Source organism: Balearica regulorum, chromosome W (assembly GCF_011004875.1).
Source record: "Balearica regulorum gibbericeps isolate bBalReg1 chromosome W, bBalReg1.pri, whole genome shotgun sequence".
In the NCBI taxonomy this organism is placed as follows: domain Eukaryota; kingdom Metazoa; phylum Chordata; class Aves; order Gruiformes; family Gruidae; genus Balearica; species Balearica regulorum.
The window spans coordinates 21,123,994-21,142,706 of NC_046219.1; the positions used below are offsets into that span (position 1 = coordinate 21,123,994).

At 43.1% G+C, this 18,713-nt stretch overlaps 1 protein-coding gene and 2 long non-coding RNA genes across 4 annotated transcripts in view; 1 reads left to right on the forward strand and 2 right to left on the reverse strand.

Moving 5' to 3' along the window:
- The window catches only part of LOC142599315 (uncharacterized), a 29,492-nt gene extending 27,651 nt beyond the window's left edge, over positions 1-1,841 (reverse strand). The window contains 1 exon segment of the mRNA XM_075739186.1: positions 1-1,841. Coding sequence (XP_075595301.1) covers positions 1-1,332 — 1,332 coding nt within the window. The 5' untranslated portion in view covers positions 1,333-1,841.
- Positions 1-16,996, reverse strand: part of LOC142599221 (uncharacterized) — a 706,610-nt gene extending 689,614 nt beyond the window's left edge. The window contains exon 1 of one of the 2 annotated variants that reach the window (XR_012832843.1): positions 16,950-16,996. This is a non-coding gene — a long non-coding RNA (uncharacterized LOC142599221). The remainder of the gene's footprint in view (positions 1-16,949) is intronic. The other variant, XR_012832842.1, reaches the window with a different exon arrangement.
- Positions 16,997-18,153: 1,157 nt separating this feature from the next.
- Positions 18,154-18,713, forward strand: part of LOC142599253 (uncharacterized) — a 256,694-nt gene continuing 256,134 nt past the window's right edge. The window contains exon 1 of the long non-coding RNA XR_012832882.1: positions 18,154-18,242. This is a non-coding gene — a long non-coding RNA (uncharacterized LOC142599253). The remainder of the gene's footprint in view (positions 18,243-18,713) is intronic.

Below are 18,713 nucleotides of genomic sequence, written 5' to 3' on the forward strand. Positions count from 1 at the left end.
ATCACAAACAGTTCTCAAGCATACACAGCCCTTGCCAATATATATAAGTATGGTTTCAGGGTTTTCGTTAGGATGAACCTCAAAATGGCAAATATTTTGTTCAGTATCCAGACAAATATCTTGTGCCTCAATTGCATTACCTTCACAGACAAATCCTTGTTGTTCTCGCACGATGCAAGATTCCAGATTAACAGTTTGCCATTTTTCATTTATCCTTCGGGCCCATACTCTATGCTCGGAAGGATAGAGTATAGTTCTGTTGTGGTTTATCCCTAATGCAATAATGGGATAAATTGAGTATTTAGTAGCATTAGATATAGTGAGCACAAAAGTTGTAGCTGTGTTTGTAACGGGATCATAAGTAAAGTTTACCGGGCTCCACCAGGACTGGAGTTCTTTCTCAAAATCAGTAGCACTGTCCCAAATTATTTTCCTAATTTCAGTAGGGAGAGTGCCTTCTTCGCCTTCTCTTATAATTGAGGCAGCTACCGACTGCATCCATAATTGAGCCTGGATACAACTGAGAGCCAAGGAGAGGTTATTTTGGATCACCCCAAGTGCGTCCGTAATTAACTCGTGGTCCCTTACATTTATTCTTTCCCATGTGGGTAATATACTTGACAACAGCCACTGGTTAGTTCCTAAAGCCAGTAAAGAAGATCGTAAAGGTTGTTGTAATCTAGCCAAATCACTAATTGAGGCAGCCAATTTGTTCATTATTACTTCTGAATCGATGCTATTTAAAACTCCCAATCCTGTTCCCAAAACACCGGTCAAGTCTCTTTGTGTTCTTTTCATAGTAAGAGTTCGTTTTTGCAGCCAGGTTGTCCACCCCTCATATGAGATTTTTAAGAAAGGTGAACAAGCTGGTTGAATATCTGAAACATTGTTTTGCATTGACAATTCAACTTGTTTGAGAGACCATGCCGGGTTAAACAACATTTGTTGCAAGCCTGTATTTCTGATCACATATGGTCCAATTTCAAAGATTTTCGGGTTAAGCGCAACAATTGGTTGGGTAGTAGGTATTATAACGTCTATTTTAAGTTCTCCCCAGTATTTGGTGTTATTTTTACCACATATCACTTTACGGGAGTATTGTACAGCAGTCAAATTTAACCAACAGTCTAAATTTTGATCTTTACACAAAATAGGGCCATGTGATCCATTTTCATAACTGTTTATAGGTTCAATGCGAGATTCAGTGATTAATCTGCATCTTATTGTGATGTCATTCCCTTGTGGTACCATAAAAGAGGGGGTGACTTCACTTTTACTAGTTAACGTAAAAAGGGTATCTGTGCCAGCGTGCATGACTACTGCAACAAGCATCACTGGGGGTTTAGTTACAACATTTATCTTGAATTTAAATGTAAGGCCTAGTAATCCTCCTGTCAATGGATTAGGTCGCCAATTGCACACCACATAAACTGGCTTAGTCAAAGTAAAATTGTGCCAACAATCTCCTCGTTCCTTAATACAGAATTTGGTGATTTCAACATTATTGGTACTAGGGTCTAAGGAGTAATTACCGACATTCTGCTAGCAGCAACACGTAATGAGAGAATCTTGTTTGTTACATTTCCATTCTGTGGTGGGACAGAGTCTCGTTGTAAGATTAGAACTAGGGTCTAATAGATTTCCGGAGATGGTAATTGAAGAAGCTTTCTCATGAAGAGATCCTTCCATCTTTCTGCATCCTACTTGGATTTTTTCTCCAATTGTTCCTGTTAAGACACGGACCCAGTCCTTTCTGTCCCATTCCCACTCAGGTGGGTGGTAAACTTCAGATTCATGCATTACCACAGTGGCTAAATTTGGGGAACGGTCTTTGGGATATGGTCCCATCATAGCTTGGGACCATGGCCATTCTGTATTTCTTTGGCTACAGATCAGCGACAAAACACAAAAATGTGTTATTAACCCAATCAAACAATTCATAATATTCATAATTCAACACATAACATGCAAACCCTTTATAAATTTTCCATTTTGAAAACCAGTTCTTTTAGCTTTCCAGTTCCCTGTCAAATTTTCTACACAGTCTGAGTTTCAAAGGTCCTTTTTGCGTAGATGTCCACTGCTCTGACGGTGCCTTCTTTACTCGAGTATAATGAATCCACGGCTCCACTCCTTCTACCTTAACTGCGGTATAAGTTGTCAACAGTACCTGGAAGGGTCCCTTCCACTTTTCTTGGAGTGGTTCAGAACTCCATGTTCTTATATACACAAAGTCACCCGGCTGGTATGGATGTGCAGGCGTATCAAGAGCAAGCGGTCTGGTCAGCACAATATATCTTCTGAGCGCTTCGAGGGTCTTTCCTAAAGAAATCAGATATGTTTTCAAATCTGTTTCCCCTGTTACCCTCATGTCGCCTGGGATTAAAGGAGTTTGGTAGGGTTTGCCATATAATATTTCATATGGACTTACACCGTCTTTAGACCTTGGTTGGATTCTTATTCTTAACAGAGCTAATGGCAAGGCCTGTGGCCATTTCAAAGATGTTTCTTGGCAAATTTTACTCATTTGTCTTTTCAAGGTCTGATTCATTCTTTCAATCTTCCCGCTTGATTGCGGTCTCCAGGGAGTGTGTAAGTCCCATTTTGTCCCCAGAATTTTACTTACTTGCTGGACTATTTCTGCTACAAAATGTGGTCCTGTATCAGAAGACATGCCCAATGGTACCCCAAACCTTGGTATTATTTCTTTTAACAATATTTTAACCACTTCTCTCGCTTTGTTGGTGCGACAAGGAAAAGCCTCCGGCCATCCAGAAAATGTATCAATCAGTACCAGCAGATATCTATACCCATTTTGTCTGGGTAATTCAGAAAAATCGATTTGCCAATAATCTCCTGGGGAATTACCCTGCTTTGTTACTCCTAAAGGTGCTTTCCTCTGGTTTAAAGGATTATTTTTAAGACAGATCGGGCACTTAGCTATTATTGACTTAATTATTCCTGTCATTCCTACGCACACTACAAATGTTTTCAAATTTGTAACCATAGCATCTACACCCCAATGTGTCTGCTCATGTTGCTCTTTTGTAAGTTTCAACATAATTTGTGGGGTCACTATTACCTGATTTTCTGGTGTTACCCACCATCCTTCTGCATTTTGGGATGCCTTTAAATGCTCTGCCAATTGTTCGTCTAATTTACCATATCTTACTTTTACATTTGGAATTTTTACCTGTTTTACTGGTACCAGTGCAAGGATACCTCGTTCTGCAGCCTCTTTTGCAGCTTTATCCGCCAATCGATTACCTATATTGACAGCCGTCTGACCAAATTGATGAGCTTTGCAATGCATTACGGCCACTTCCTTTGGTTTTTGCACATCTTGCAGGAGCTGAAGAATTTCCTCCTTATGTCTTATAGGTGATCCTTGGGCTGATAACAGCCCTCTTTCTTTCCATATGGCTCCATGAGCATGGATCACTCCAAATGCATATTTGGAATCAGTCCATATGTTTACTCTTTTCCCTTCTGCCATCCGTAAAGCCTGCTTCAGCGCCACCAATTCTGCTTTCTGCGCTGATGTATTTGCAGGTAGTGTCCCTGACTCCAATATCTTGTCGATGGTGACAACAGCATACCCGGCCATTTGCCTTCCTTCTTGCACAAAACTGCTTCCATCCGTGAACAGTTCCAGATCAGGATTCTTCAAGGGTTCGTCCTTCAGGTCCGGTCTGCTGGAATAAACTTGTTCAATGGTTAACAGACAGTCATGTTCCAATTTCTCAGTAGGATTTTCTGTTGACAGGAACATTGCTGGATTTACGATTGCTGTGGTTTTTAATTCCACATCATCTTGTTCCAATAGGACAACCTGATATTTCAACATTCTGCTAGGGGATAACCAGTGACCCCCCCCTTTTGTTCTAAGACAGTTATTACCATATGCTGTACATATACCACTATCTTTTGGCCCGTAGTCAATTTTCGGGCTTCCTGAATCAGCAGCACCATTGCTGCCACGGCACGCAAACATCCCGGCCATCCTTTACTCACGGTGTCAAGTTGTTTGGAGAAGTACCCCACCGGGTGCTTCCAGGATCCCAGCCATTGCGCCAGCACTCCAAGGGCCAGATGTTGCCTTTCGTGTACAAACAGCTCAAAAGGTTTGGTTAGATCAGGTAGACCCAGTGCAGGGGCCGTCATTAATGCCTTTTTGAGTTCTTTAAATGATTTATGGCATTCAGGTGTCCAAGTCAGGTATTGGTCTTTAGATTCTTTCAGGGCCTCATATAGGGGTTTCACATACAGTCCATAATTTAGAATCCAGAGTCGACACCATCCAATCATTCCCAAAAAGGCTCTCAGTTCCTTTGGGCTGTTAGGTTCGGGAATCTGACAAATGGCTTCTTTCCTTTCGTTTCCCAATTGTCTTTGTCCTTGCAATATCTCAAATCCCAAATAAATCACTGCTTCTTTCCCTATCTGAGCCTTGTTTCTGGAGACTCTATATCCTCCCTGGCCCAGGAAATTCAATAAACTGATAGTCATTTCAAAACATGTTTCTTTACTTTCTGCTGCTATCAGGATGTCATCCACATATTGTAGTAATATGCCTTCTCCTTGATTCTGTTTCTTCCACATTTCTAATTCCTTTGCCAATTGGTTTCCAAATATTGTGGGGCTATTTTTAAATCCTTGTGGAAGTACAGTCCATGTTAATTGCGTTTTCCTTCCTGTAGTGGGACTCTCCCATTCAAAGGCAAATATGCCTTGACTTTTCATATCCAGAGGTATGCAAAAGAAGGCATCCTTTAAATCCAGTACAGTAAACCATTTATGTTCCTCCCTCAGAGATGTCAGTAAGGTATATGGATTGGCCACTACTGGGTGTATATCTTGAACTATCTGATTTATGGCCCTTAAATCCTGAACTATTCGATATTCCCTGCCTCCTGATTTCCTTACTGGTAATATAGGGGTATTATATTCTGATTCACATTCTACTAACAGCCCATATTCTAAAAATTTTGTGATTAATTCCTCTAGCCCCTTTCGGGCTTCCCATTTGAGAGGGTACTGTTTTTGTCTTACCGGCTTGGCCCCAGGTTTTAAAGTCACCTTTACCGGTTCTGCCAGTTTGGATCGTCCCGGAACTCCACTTGCCCATACCAGGGGGATAACTGCATTGTCCACTACTTCTGGAATCTGTTCCTCCTTGGAGGAATCCTGTAACATAAACACTCTCGCCTCTATGGCTTTTGATTCTGGTATTAGTAATCTAATTTCTCCATCTTTAAAAATTATTTGTGCATCTAATTTGCTTAATAAATGTCGTCCCAATAAAGGCACTGGACAGTCGGGCATATATAAAAATTGATGTGTTACCCACTGTTTTCCCAGCTTAAATTTTAACAGTTTCAAGAAAGGCCAGTTCTCTTTTCGCCCTGTCGCACCAACACCCTCTGCTGATTTATGGCTGAGTTTCGCTTTACATGTTTATTATTCTCGGTCAAGATTGTCAGAATTTTCCATCCCTTTGCATCTGTCTGACTTCTTTTTCTTTCTCTCTGTTGTTATACACAGCCCAGGCTACTTCAAGCATTTTACCTAAGTCTCTGGACTCAGCCCCTTCCAGTTTCTGGAGAGTTTGTTTTTTGTTTTTTTTTTTTTTCCTAGGGCTGATTGTCCCATAAATATATAGGCCAATTGTATAGCTTCTTCCGTGGTGGTTTTTGTTTTGTTTTGTTTTGTTTTTTTTCTCTGGGTCAAAATTAGTATATTTTCTAGCAGTCACCTTCAGTCTTTCCATAAAGGCCGAAGGGGATTTGTTTAATTCTTGTCTTACTTCATATAATTTAGACCAATTAATTGCTTTTGGCATTGCATGTCTAACGCCAAACAAAATCCACTTCTGGTACCTAATCAACATTCTTCTGGGCCCCGGCTGATTAGGGTCCCATTTAGGGTTTGTGGATGGAAAATTCTGGTCCACTGGTCCTTGTATATTTCCATTAGCATGGGCACTTTCTACTTGTTTTCGGGCTGTGTTTAATACCATTTTCTTTTCAGTGTCTTCCAATAATGTATGCAATATTACTTGCAAATCTTCCCAATCGGGGTTTTGGGTTCTAATTATTGTTTCCATTACTTTGGCAACTCTTTCTGGGTCATCCTGATAGGTGCCTGCAGTTCCTTTCCATGCTCTTAAATCGGTTATGGAGAAGGGGACCTTCACCATTACCGGACCCTCATTGCCAACAGCCTGTCGAAGAGGGGCCTGGAGGAGAGTTAATCCGTTTCCTCCCCCTCTTCCCCTTGTTCTCCCAGCAATTGGGCTGAATCCTTCCGCCTCCCCTTCCACAGGAGGGGCGGAAGCATTATTGGCCCCCAGATTTTGATCCCCTTGACCATTTCCTAACCTCCTGTGAGGTGCAACCAATAATTCAACATCATCATCTTCAAATTCACATTTAAAACACTGTTTACCAATATCACAAGATGAGCAACCTGTTTTTAAATCTTTATCAGGCTCCTGCCCCTTTAATGCCATTACCGTAGAACTAGATGAAACCAATTCACATTGCCTTTGCCATTCCGGATGATTTCGCAGTGTGAAAAACAAATCCACATATGCCATTTCATGCCATTTACCTTCCCTTTTACAAAATAGCATCAACTGCAAAATTGTGTTATACTGCAATGTCCCGTTTTCCGGCCACTTTTCCCCGCTCTCTAAAATATACAGTGGCCACCAGTGATTACAATATTCAATCAACTGTTTCCGAGTCAAAGGATCAATGTTTCCCAGATCTTTCCAATGTTCCAAAATACATCCCAGTGGTGTTTTTCGTGGGATTGATTTCTTACTCGGAAAAGTACCCATCTCTCAAGGACTCAGTGGTTGTGATTGTGCACTATCACAAGCACTAGTCAGAGGGACTCCAACCCGTGTTAGAGCTCCCTCAGGGATTTCCCCTGCCACCGGAAATCCCGGGGATTTCTGCTACCACCAGAAATCCCAATCTTGGAGGCTTCCCCTCCCCAGTGGGCCCTCCTCCACAGGCTTTCGCCTAGCAGAGACTTTTACCTGAGACGTCTCCTCAGCCCAACTCTGCGCAGCTTTCACCGTGCCTTACGAGCAGGCCTCCCGTGCTCCTACTTGTCCCAGTGCGGGCCTGTCCCAATGTGGGCCTGTCCCAGAGAGCCACGGGGCTCCTTAAACCTAGTGTGGGCCTGTCCCAATGCGGGCCTGTCCCGGTGCGGGCCTGTCCCAATGTGGGCCTGTCCCGGAGAGCCACGGGGCTCCTTGAACAAATATTCAAATCAAATAAGAATGCCTTTACCTAATCCCAGGGATCTTGCTCAGAGCTCTTCGGTCCGGGGATCGGAGGTTCTCCCCGAGAATTCCCCAGTGCCGGCTGGAGATCCTGCGATCCCACGGATCCGTCGAGGTTCAAAAGCAGGGTCCCATCTCGGTCGCCAGAAACTGTCACCGAAATCCGGGAATAAACCTCGTAACACCAATGTAGTGTTAAAAGGCAGGCATTCTTTATTGCAGCGCTGGATGCACGGGGGATAGTTCCACCTAATGTGCATACCTAGCCTACGAACATGCACATATTTATATTCTCAATACACACATGGTTACAATTACATCACATAGTTACATAGTTACTTCATTATGATTGGTGTAAAACTTTCTTGCTTTGCTTTTAAAGCTATATACTTAAAGAAATTCAGAGAGCATGCCCAGTGAGGGGTGGTCATACCTTGGAGGTGGGTAGTTTTTAGCATGGAGGTGTGTTTTGGTATTATAATGAGATTATAATGAACAAAGTTCACTCAAAGGACATGATTTTGACAGAAAATGAAATATTATTTGGCTCATGTACCAACCATGCAGTTTATCAGTTCCATGGTACATACCAACCACACAGTTTATCAGTTCCATGGTACCACCAAGCTCTCAGGTCCTCATTCCTAAAATATTTTTCTCATTCCCTACTATTGCTAATAATCTCATCTTGATCCCATCACCATGGTTAAAAAGTTAAACACATCGGTTACACCTGGGTTACAAACTAATTATTCCAAGCTAATCATTCTATACTTTCTGTCTCACAGCCTCTATCCCACAATTACATGTTCCCCTTTTTGGAAGTTTTCCTTCCAGGCCTTGAGTAGCTTTCTGATTAGCATAAGTTTTCTTATAGCTAAGCTTCTGTATTTTCTACAAAATCAACCTCTGTAACCTTACCCTGTAATCCTTTTTTTTAATTCCAGTCAAAGCAACCATTCCATCGGTGGTTACACTTACACGGGTTTTCCATAAAGCATTGTTTTCATTAAAGAAGTCATTTAGTGTTGAGAATATGCCTTCTCCAGTGCATCTTTCCTTTAGTGGCTCACAAAAAAGTAGTTCTTTGTGCATTTCATTATTGAAACTGAATCTAGCAAATGCTAAGCTTCTATATTTTCTACAGTTCCCTCCTTGTGTTTTCATTGCATCCCTGCAATTATTTATATCTCCAAGCTCCTTGCAATTTTGCTATTATACTAGAAAAACAGGTTATACAACATTGAAAAATCACTATTATACATACAATCCCTATAATCACTAAGGCTGCTACAGCAAGCGCCTTTTTAAGCCATACAGATAAATCAGGAATCCAGGAGGTCATCCATGATGCAGTTTCAGTAAAACCCCAAGATGTGTCATCCTTTTGTACTTCTTGTATTTGAGAGCTAACTTCCCAAATTTTATGTACGTCAGTCAATAATTCCCCTGAATGATCTATATACATGCAACAACTCACATTTAGCATTGTGCAAACTCTGCCTTACAATGCTAACATCATCTCTAAGGCCATACGATTTTGCAGGGTAATTTTCGAGAGTTCTGCAGTTTCAGTTTGCATGGTTGTTAACCCATGAGCAGTATAATTCTCTAGTTTTTCAATTTCTCCTGATATGTTTAGAATTGCTTTTTCCAGTTCTCTCACCCCTAAAGATGGTATGAACCATCGGAGAAAAGTATAAAATCCTGAGGGCCTTTCTATTAATGGGTTATCTATCCTTTTGACACGAGTCAAAAAGGTACGATGCCAGATTGGAACTTCTATAGTTTTAGGGAGAATGTGTAAATCTACAGTTACCAATCCTAAAGTGCAAGTTCCTCCCCAACGTGGTGGAAGCACCTTATATGCTTTATCACCACACAACCAAAATATTCCTAATGCATTTGGTCCCCACCAAGCCCAGCTTAATCAAGATTTAATATGACTGGTCGTGTTACATTTAGTCCAATTTCCCACAAAAGTGTGGTTAAGGCAAAACTGTCGATTCCAATCTTCTGGGGGATAACATCTCTCTACGCAGAGGATGTTATGATATTCATCTAAAGGGGGAATTTTGATGGTTAATATTTGCTCTTCATACTTAGTTGTTATAGAGGTATTTCTCCAAAACTTTCCCCAAACTGAATCCTTTGGAATTGGAATACCAATTAATTCAAGTCCACGATCTACAGACTTTGGTAAAGATGCACAAAGCCAACATTCAGTGAGATTCAGATTCCCTGCGAAAGACTTCATTAAAGAAACTTGAGTATTATTTAACCAGAAATTTTCCTCTTCATTTCTAACTAGACTTCGTTTCTTTAATCTAGGTTTGGTCATTGTTCTGTAGACACTACCAACTTGAAAATCCCATGAAAATTCATAATCATATCCTGCTGGGGAGTTCCAAAATCCATCCTTGATTATGTGATATATTACAAAAAAGAATGGACTTGTTAGGTTTAAATTGACACAACATCAATCATTGTATCTATTCTTTGCCATTCCCCATAAGTGATGGTTGATACACCAGGTTCCTGTTCCTGTCTGCGGCTCATATATATGTATATGATACAAATACAAATTCCAAAAATCTTCCATCAAAAATCTAACAATAACACAAAATTCTAAAAAGGGATTAGGATTAAAAAAAGGGATTCCACACAATCTCAGTATCTCTACCTACTACAGTATTTTCCCCTTTCTTATTCTTAGTTCCCCAAACTTTACAAAAGGTTTGCTCCCAGAGACTAGTATTACTGTATTGTGTTACGGTTCCATTTGTAAATGCATCTCGGTATTGCAAGATAAACTTTGTCCACAAGATGTCAGTCTCACTCAAGAGAAAACAAATCAGCAAGTACAGCAGTACGTTGGTTTTCATTCTGTCGCGGAATCTTTACGCACATGTGAGTGATGGATCCACGTCTCTTTTCCTTGTACCTTTACGGCATAAAAGGAAGTTAATAACACCATGTAAAGTCCTTCCCATTTGGGCTCAAATCTATTCTTTCATTTAAAATTATTTATGTACACTTTATCCCCTGGTTGAATATTATGTACCTGTATTTCAGGCGTTATCCCTTGATACCAATAAGCATGATTTCACAATTGCATAAAAGAATTTTGCAAGTACAACAAATATTGAGTTACCTGTTCATCTCCATCCAAAAGGCTCGTTTTTGCTGGAATATAAGTTCCAGGTACTGCTAAAATTCTCCCAAATAAAACTTCTGCTGGAGATACACCTACTGGTTGCCTTGGTGTATTTCTAATGTCCCAAAGTACTAAATTTAATGCTTCTGGCCACTTCAAGCCAGTTTGTTTACAGGTCTTAACTAATTTGTCTTTGATCGTCCTATTCATCCTTTCTACTTGCCCTGATGATTCTGGGTGATAAGGTGTGTGCAATTGCATCTTGATATTTAATGAATGATAAATTTGCACTAAAATTGCGGCAGAGAAATGTGCTCCCCTATCCCAGTCAATTATTTCAGGAACTCCATACCTAGGTATTATCTCTTTTAACAGAGCTTTAACCACCGCTTTCGAGTCATTCTTCTGAGTTGGGAAGAGAGGCTCACCCAGCCCGAAAGTTGATCAACAATCACAAGTAAATAAGCATATCCCATAGTCCTAGGCATCTCCGCGTAGTCAATTTGTAGTTTTTGGAAAGGATATGTTGCTGGAGGTCGCTTTCCTGCTGGTGCCTTAATTCTCAAAGAGGCATACTCTTTGCACAGTCGACACCCTTCACAAACTCTCCTAACAGCAGTGTAAATCCCTGGTGCTGCCCACAGTCTCTGTACTCTCAAGGCTATATTTTCAGGTCCACCATGGGTTTTCTCATGGTGCCATCGTGCGATCGGTATTAAATACCTTTTTGGGAGTAATGGTTTACCTCCTAGAGTCCATTGTCCATTCTGCTGTTTGGCTCCTAGCTTCTCCCAGAGCTGTCTTTCTTCCTCGGGAAGTTCCTCATACAGTTTCTGCATGTCTGGTAATTCCAGGTCAAGTTCTGCTTGATGGGTCAACGTCATTGCAAAGATGACTTGTTGGGCTGCTGTTTTTGCAGCCTGGTCCGCCAGCTCGTTCCCTTTTGCCAATTGATTCTCTTGGTTGGTGTGTGCTTTAATATATATCACTGCAAGTTCGGATGGTAATTGAATCGTTTCCAGGAATTCTTTAATCTGTTGTCCATGGGTGATCGTTTTACCTGCTGATGTGAGAAACCCCCTTTCTTTCCACAGCATACCTGTAGCATGACAAACTCCAAACGCATACTTAGAGTCAGTATACAAATTAACCCATATTCCGATCGCATATTGTGCAGCTTTCGTGAGGGCGACGATCTCTGCACCTTGAGCACCTAGAGTGGGAGGCAAAGGTCCTGCTAACAATACCTTAGTTTCTGTGGTAACAGCAAACCCAGTACATTTCCATCCTTCTTCATAATAGGAGGAGCCGTCAATAAATAAGTTCATATCTGGGTTATCCAAAGGCTGATCTCGCGGTTTGCTCGTCATTTTGATCACCTGTTCACAATCATGTTCATCTTTTTCTCCACCCGTGGGCAATGGCATTAAGGTGGCAGGATTCAAAGTGTTACATCTTTCCGATCTTAAATTATCAGCAAGCAAAAGTATTAGTTCATATTTATGTGCTCTTTGTGGAGAAAGTGCTTTCTCGGCATATTGTTTCAATAATATTTCAACTTCATGTGGCACACAGACTACTAGGGGATGTCCCAAGACTATGTTCTGGCTTTTTTCTACTAACTCAGCAGCAGTAGCCACAGCTCTTATGCAAAACGGAGTTCCTCTTGCTACTGAATCTAATGTGCAAGAATAATAGGCTATAGGTCTTTCATGTGGCCCTAAAGTTTGAACTAAGACTCCATTTGCTGTTCCTTTGTTTTCTGTGCAATAAAGTTTAAAGGGTTTAGAATAGTCTGGAAGCCCCAAAGCTGGAGCTTGCATTAATGCTCCCTTTAATGCACGAAAAGCTTTTTCTCGTTCAGGACCCCAAGCTATTGGTTCCACTTCCTCATTTTTCGTTGCCTCATTAAGAGGTTTCGCTATTTCACTGAATCCAGGAATCCACGGCCTACAAAATCCCACTTGTCCTAAAAATCCCCTTAATTGTTTCTTTGTTACTGGTCTGGGAATTTCTTGTATAGCTCTTACCCATTCTGGATCTACTTCTCTCCTCCCTGGTTTAAGAATAAACCCCAGATACTTTACCTGTTGTTGACAGAGTTGCAGTTTGGATAGAGATGCACGGTGACCCTTCTTTGCAAGTTGGATGCACAAATATTCAGTATCCCGCATACAATCTTCAGCCGTATGGCTTGCTAGTAACAAATCATCAACATATTGAATCAAGAGAGAACCTCCAGGAAATTTTAAGTCTCTTAGATCGTTTCTGAGAATCTGAGAAAAAATAGTTGGTGAACTAGTGAACCCTTGTGGCAAGCGTGTCCAAGTCAACTGTTTCCCTTGCCAAGTAAAAGCAAAAATCAATTGACTTTCTTCAGCAATGGGTATACTGAAAAATGCTCCTGTTAAATCCAAAACAGTAAAATATTGTGCCCATACAGGTATCTGGGTAAGAATTAAATTTGGGTCAGGGACAACAGGGTGTGGGGAAATTACACGCTCATTTACTGCACGGAGATCTTGAACAAATCTATATTCTGGATCCCCATCTTTATCTAATCGATGTTTACTTACTGGCAAGATTGGAGTATTACATGGACTTTGGCATTCCTTGAGTATTCCTTTTTCTAAGAAAACTGCAATCTGTTTTTGAATACTTGGGATAGCCTCATCTGCAATCGGGTACTGTTTAATTGATGGAGGTGACCCTCCTTTTGTTTTAATTATTACCGGTTCTGCAGATAACAATAATCCTATATCGTCACCAGAGCTGCTCCATGGTTCCCGGGGAACTGCTTCAAGTCCTTTTGGGATTTTAAAAGCCGATTCTTCTTCTTGTGGAATTTGCACAATTTCTGATCCCATGATTATTAATTTGATTCCAGCCGGAGCAAGGAGTATTTGAGTACCAAATTCCTGAAAAAGATCACGTCGTAGCAAAGACACAGGTGAATTTGGAGATATCACAAATCTTCCCCATACCATTTTTTCTGCAATGATAATTGGAAGTGGGGTTGAAACATATTTTATTTCTTGTCCAACAACCCCTCTTATAAGTACCTTCTCTTTAGAAATCAATGCTTGTGGGATTGCATAATTCAAAAGAGACAAAGTTGCTCCTGTGTCTACTAAAAATTCAACAAAAAGTCCATTTACCTTTGCAGTAATTTGTCCATACTCATTTACCTTCACTCCTTCATTCGACATTTTCGCAGTCCTTCGGCAAGCATGGAGTTCAGCTCATTATTTTTCTATTGTGAGTGAGGGCGCAGTGGATACGGTGGATTTGATCCTCGTCCAGCACTTACTGGGCAGAGTGGGCACTCCCACTGGATATGTCCTATATTCCCACAATAAAACCACTCTAAAGTATTAGGATTAGATTGGTTAGGGAAAGGAGGAAAGGGAGCCCTTCCCCCATGTCCCCTTCCTCTTGGAGTTCCCCTTGAAATTCCCCTGCCCCTTCCCCTTGGTTGATAATTCTGAGTAATTGCTGCAGCTAGCAGACTGATTTCTCTTTCTTTTTCCTGTCACTCTCGCTTCTTTTCCTGTGTATGTTTCTCACTCTCTCTTTTGTTTTTCTTCATCTCTACCATCAAAAACAAAAGCAGCAATACTCAATATTTTAGTTAGGGTTTCCCCTTGCCATCCAGGCATGTGCTTTTTTCCAGGCATGTCCTGGTTTCAGCTGAGAGGATTGATTTTCTTCATAGTAGCTAGTGTGGGGATATGTTTTGGATTTGTGCTGGAGACAGCATTGGTAATATAGAGATGTTTTTGTTATGTGGACCTGTTGTTGAGCAGTGCTTACACAGGGCCAAGGCCTTTTCTGCTTCTTGCACTGCCCTGCCAGCGGGGTGGCTGGGGGTGCACAAGGAGTTGGGAGGAGACACAGACAGGACAGGTGAGCCAAAATGACCAAAGGGATATTCCATACTATATGATGTCATGCTCAGTTTATAAGGAGCTTGGGGGAAGAGAGGGGAGGGGGCGGCAGCGTTCGGAGCAATGGCGTTTGTCTTCCCAAGTAACCGTTATGCGTGACAGAGCCCTGCTTTCCTGGAGATGGCTGAACACCTGCCTGCCCGGGGGAAGTGGTGAATGAATTCCTTGCTTTGCTTTGCTTGTGCGCGCGGCTTTTGCTTTACCTATTAAACTGTCTTTATCTCAACCCACGAGTTTTCTCACTTTAACTCTTCCAATTCTCTCCCCCATCCTGATGAGGGGGAGTGAACGAGCGGCTGCGTGGTGCTCAGCTGCCGGCTGGGGTAAAACCACGACAATATCTGGAGAGGACTGTTCCACAAAAACGCTAATAGCCAATGGTTCTTGAAAATTTTCTCTAGTCATTCCCCCGTATTTCAACAGGGTAGCTTTCAATCTTGTCCAGCAATCACTGGGATGTTCATCGGGTTTTTGTCTACATTCAAGGACCTTTGCCCAATTTGTAACTCTTTCACCACATTGCCGCGTGGCCTCCAATAATTGCCCGATGGCTGCTCGATAAGTTCACATTCCATCAGCTGTGGCTAAATTCCAACTGGGGTCCTAAGTGGGCCAGGGATTTAATCCCTGACCTCTCTGAGCAATTTCTCGGTCCTTTTGAAAAATTTTATCTCGCTTATCCATCTGGAATAGTTCTCTCAGCAAAGTTTTCATGTCACTCCAATTAGGTGTGTAATCAGTGACTATTCCAGATAGCATTTGTGCACATTTTTCTGCATCATCTCTTAATCTTGGCATTTTGCTTTGCCACATAATCAAGTCACCTTGTTTCCAAGGTTTGTGGTGCATCACAGCAGTCACTGCAGGGACATCAGGAGGAGCTCCCAGTCCTGCTCTGGGATTTGGGATGTAATCCAATTTCATGGGAAACATCCCTGCTTGGGGAAGGTCAGTTTCCTCAGCCTCGGGGGCAGAGGGAAGTAGGCTTACCCGTAGTTTAGATGGCTTACGTCTTTGATAAGACCAATCATACCAAATATACCAATAATCAGTACTTTGACTTGCAGTATCTTCTAAAATGATCCTTAGAAATTTTAACTTATGGGGCTTAAAAGTTCCTTTGGGAGGCCAAAGATCCATAGGTCCTCCCCCTCGAGTTCGAGTTAGGAATGGCCATTCCTCCTGACACAACACAGTCAGTCTTTTCTTTTGTAAAGTCTGTGCCCCATAAACCTTATTCCAATTTTCTAAAACCTCAGCAAGGGGTGTCCCCCTTTCAACACTGGGTGTAGTTCCCATTTCTTAAACTTCTTTTCCTCTTACCAAATCTTTAGCAAGTTTAAACACAAGAGTACTCCCAGTATCATCTGGAATCACCCGTGTCCAAGTCTCTTAAGTGAACTCACCCATTATTTTTATACCGGCAATGAGTGTTGGTAACGGTTTTGTCCAGAGAATTAGCTGGTGCTCCTTCCTCTTGCATCCTAGGGTCCCATCTGGGTCACCATCTGTAAAAGGGTATAAGAAATTTACCAGACATGAGTTACCCTAGGTTTGCTTTATTGCAGCGCTGGATGCACGGGGGGGAAACAGCTCCACCCAACGTGCATGCCAGGTGATCACCAACACACAGGTTATATAGGATCAAAAAATACATATTCATCATTTTTTCTCAGAAAAGGCAGTCCTATGATAATCATTTCTTGGAATTCATTACCATATTCTCCTCCCTGTCACGCATGCTCAGTGATTTGAGGTGGTCCTCAAGGGGTCTCTGGTGGTCGTCAGTGGTCGCTGGATAACCCTGTTCTTGCGGGCATGCGCAGTATCCTTGCTGTGGATGTACCTGTCCATAACAACATTCTTCATAAGATTAATATTCCCAGGCCTATCGTCCGGTTGGATAGGGACTGTACATGAAACATAGCAGCATTGTACATCGCCATGGTCAGTTAGCTTCATTACCTATTGTGTTGGTTTTGCGTGGCAAGATTTTGGTAGCGAGGTTAGGGGCTACAGGGGTGGCTTCTGTGAGAAGCTGCTAGAAGCTTCCCCTGTGTCTGATAGAGCCAATGCCAGCCGGCTCCCAAGACGGACCCGCCGCTGGCCAAGGCCCAGCCAGTCAGCGCCTCTGTGATAACATATTTAAGAAGGGAAAAAACAACCTCGGAGAGCTTTTTGCAGCCAGAGAGGGAAGTGAGGAGATGTAAGAAACTCTGCAGACACCAAGATCAGTGCAGAAGGAGGGGGAGGAGGTGCTCCAGGCACCAGAGCAGAGTTTCCCCTGCTGCCCGTGGTGAAGACCATGGTGAAGCAGGCTGTCCCCCTGCAGCAGCCCATGGAGGGAGGATGAGGGGGAGTAGAGATTCCACCTGCAGCCCAGGGAGGACCCCATGCCGGAGCAGGTGGAGGCACATGAAGGAGGCTGTGACCCCGTGGGAAGCCCACGCTGGAGCAAGCTCCTGGCAGGACCTGTAGACCCATGGAGAGAGGAGCTCACACTGGTGCAGGTTTGCTGGCAGGACTTGTGACCCTGTGGGGGACCCACGCTGGAGCAGTTTGCTCCTGAAGGTCTGCACCCTGTGGGAGAGACTCAGGCTGGAGCAGTTTGTGAAGGACTGTCTCCCGTGGGAGAGACTCATGTTGGAGAAGTTGGTGGAGGACTGTCTCCTGTGAGAGGGACCCCATGCTGGAGCAGGGGAAGAGTGTGAGGAGTCCTCCCCCTGAGGAGGAAGGACCGGCAGAGACAACGTGTGATCAACTGACCATAACCCCCATTTCCCGTCCCCCTATGCCACTGAAGAGGGAGTAGGTAGAAACCGGGAGTAAAGTTGAGCCTGGGAAGATGGGAGGGGTGGGGGGAGGTGTTTTAAGATTTCATTTTATTTCTCATTGCTCTACTCTCTTTTGCTTGGTAATAAATTAGATGAATTTTCTCTCTAAGTTCAGTCTGTTTTGCCTGTGATGATAATTGGCAAGTGATCTCTCCCTGTCCTTATGTCCAATCCACAAGTCTTGGCGAGTGATCTCTCCATGTCCTTATCTCGACCCACAAGGTTTTCGTTATACCTTTTCTCCCCCGACTAGTTAAGGAGGGGGAGTGATAGAGCGACTCTGGTGGGCACCTGGCTTCTAGCCAGGGTCAACCCGCCACAATGTCACATGGTATGGAATACCCCTTTGGCTAGTTTGGGGTCACCTGTCCTGGCTGTGTCCCATCCTAGCTTCTGGTGAAAATTAACCGTATCCTAGCTGAACCCCAGACAACCCACTTCCTCTTCATTGCAAAATTGATGCCTCTCACACCCACACAGCATGATGTGATCAATACCAGTTACTCCTGCCCCCAAAACCTCCAGAGGCCTCAGTCCTGCAGCACGTACTCCAAGAGGTGAGGAGTACCAGGATAGGAATCCTCTGAGAGCACAACTGTTTCTTTTTTGTCAGGACATCAAAAGTAAATGTTACTTTCTGTCCTTAATAGATAGAAAATTGTTACCCTTAAAGCTGCAAAACTTTTGAAAAGTAATTTATTACAGGAGAGAAGGACATTCTGAGCACAACTTAAATGCTTTCCTAAATCCTTTCTAGTCCTTTGCAGTTCAAAGAAATCAGTCCACTAAGATAATACAAAACCATGATGTGTTGGTTTTGCGTGGCAAGGTTTTGGTAGCGGGGGGGGCTACAGGGGTGGCTTCTGTGAGAAGCTGCTAGAAGCTTCCCCTGTGTCCGACAGAGCCAATGCCAGCTGGCTCCAAGATGGACCTGCCGCTGGCCAAGGCCAAGCCAATCAGCGCCTCTGTGATAACATATTTAAGAAAGAAAAAAAAACAGTTAGAGAGTGCTTTTGCAGCCAGAGAGAGGAGTGAGAAGATGTAAGAACATCTGCAGACACCAAGGTCAGTGCAGAAGGAGGGGGAGGAGGTGCTCCAGGCACAGGAGCAAGATTCCCCTGCAGCCCATGGTGAAGACCTTGGTGAAGCAGGCTGTCCCCCTGCAGTCCATGGAGGAAGGATGAGGGGGTGTAGAGATTCCACCTGCAGCCCAGGGAGGACCCCATGCTGGAGCAGGTGGAGGCACCTGAAGGAGGCTGTGACCCCGTGGGAAGCCCACGCTGGAGCAAGCTCCTGGCAGGACCTGTGGATCCGTGGAGAGAGGAGCTCACACTGGTGCAGGTTTGCTGACAGGACTTGTGACCCCGTGGGGGACCCACGCTGGAGCAGTTTGCTCCTGAAGGTCTGCACCCCGTGGAGGAGACTCACGTTGGAGAAGGTCGTGAAGGACTGTCTCCCGTGAGAGGGACCCCACGCTG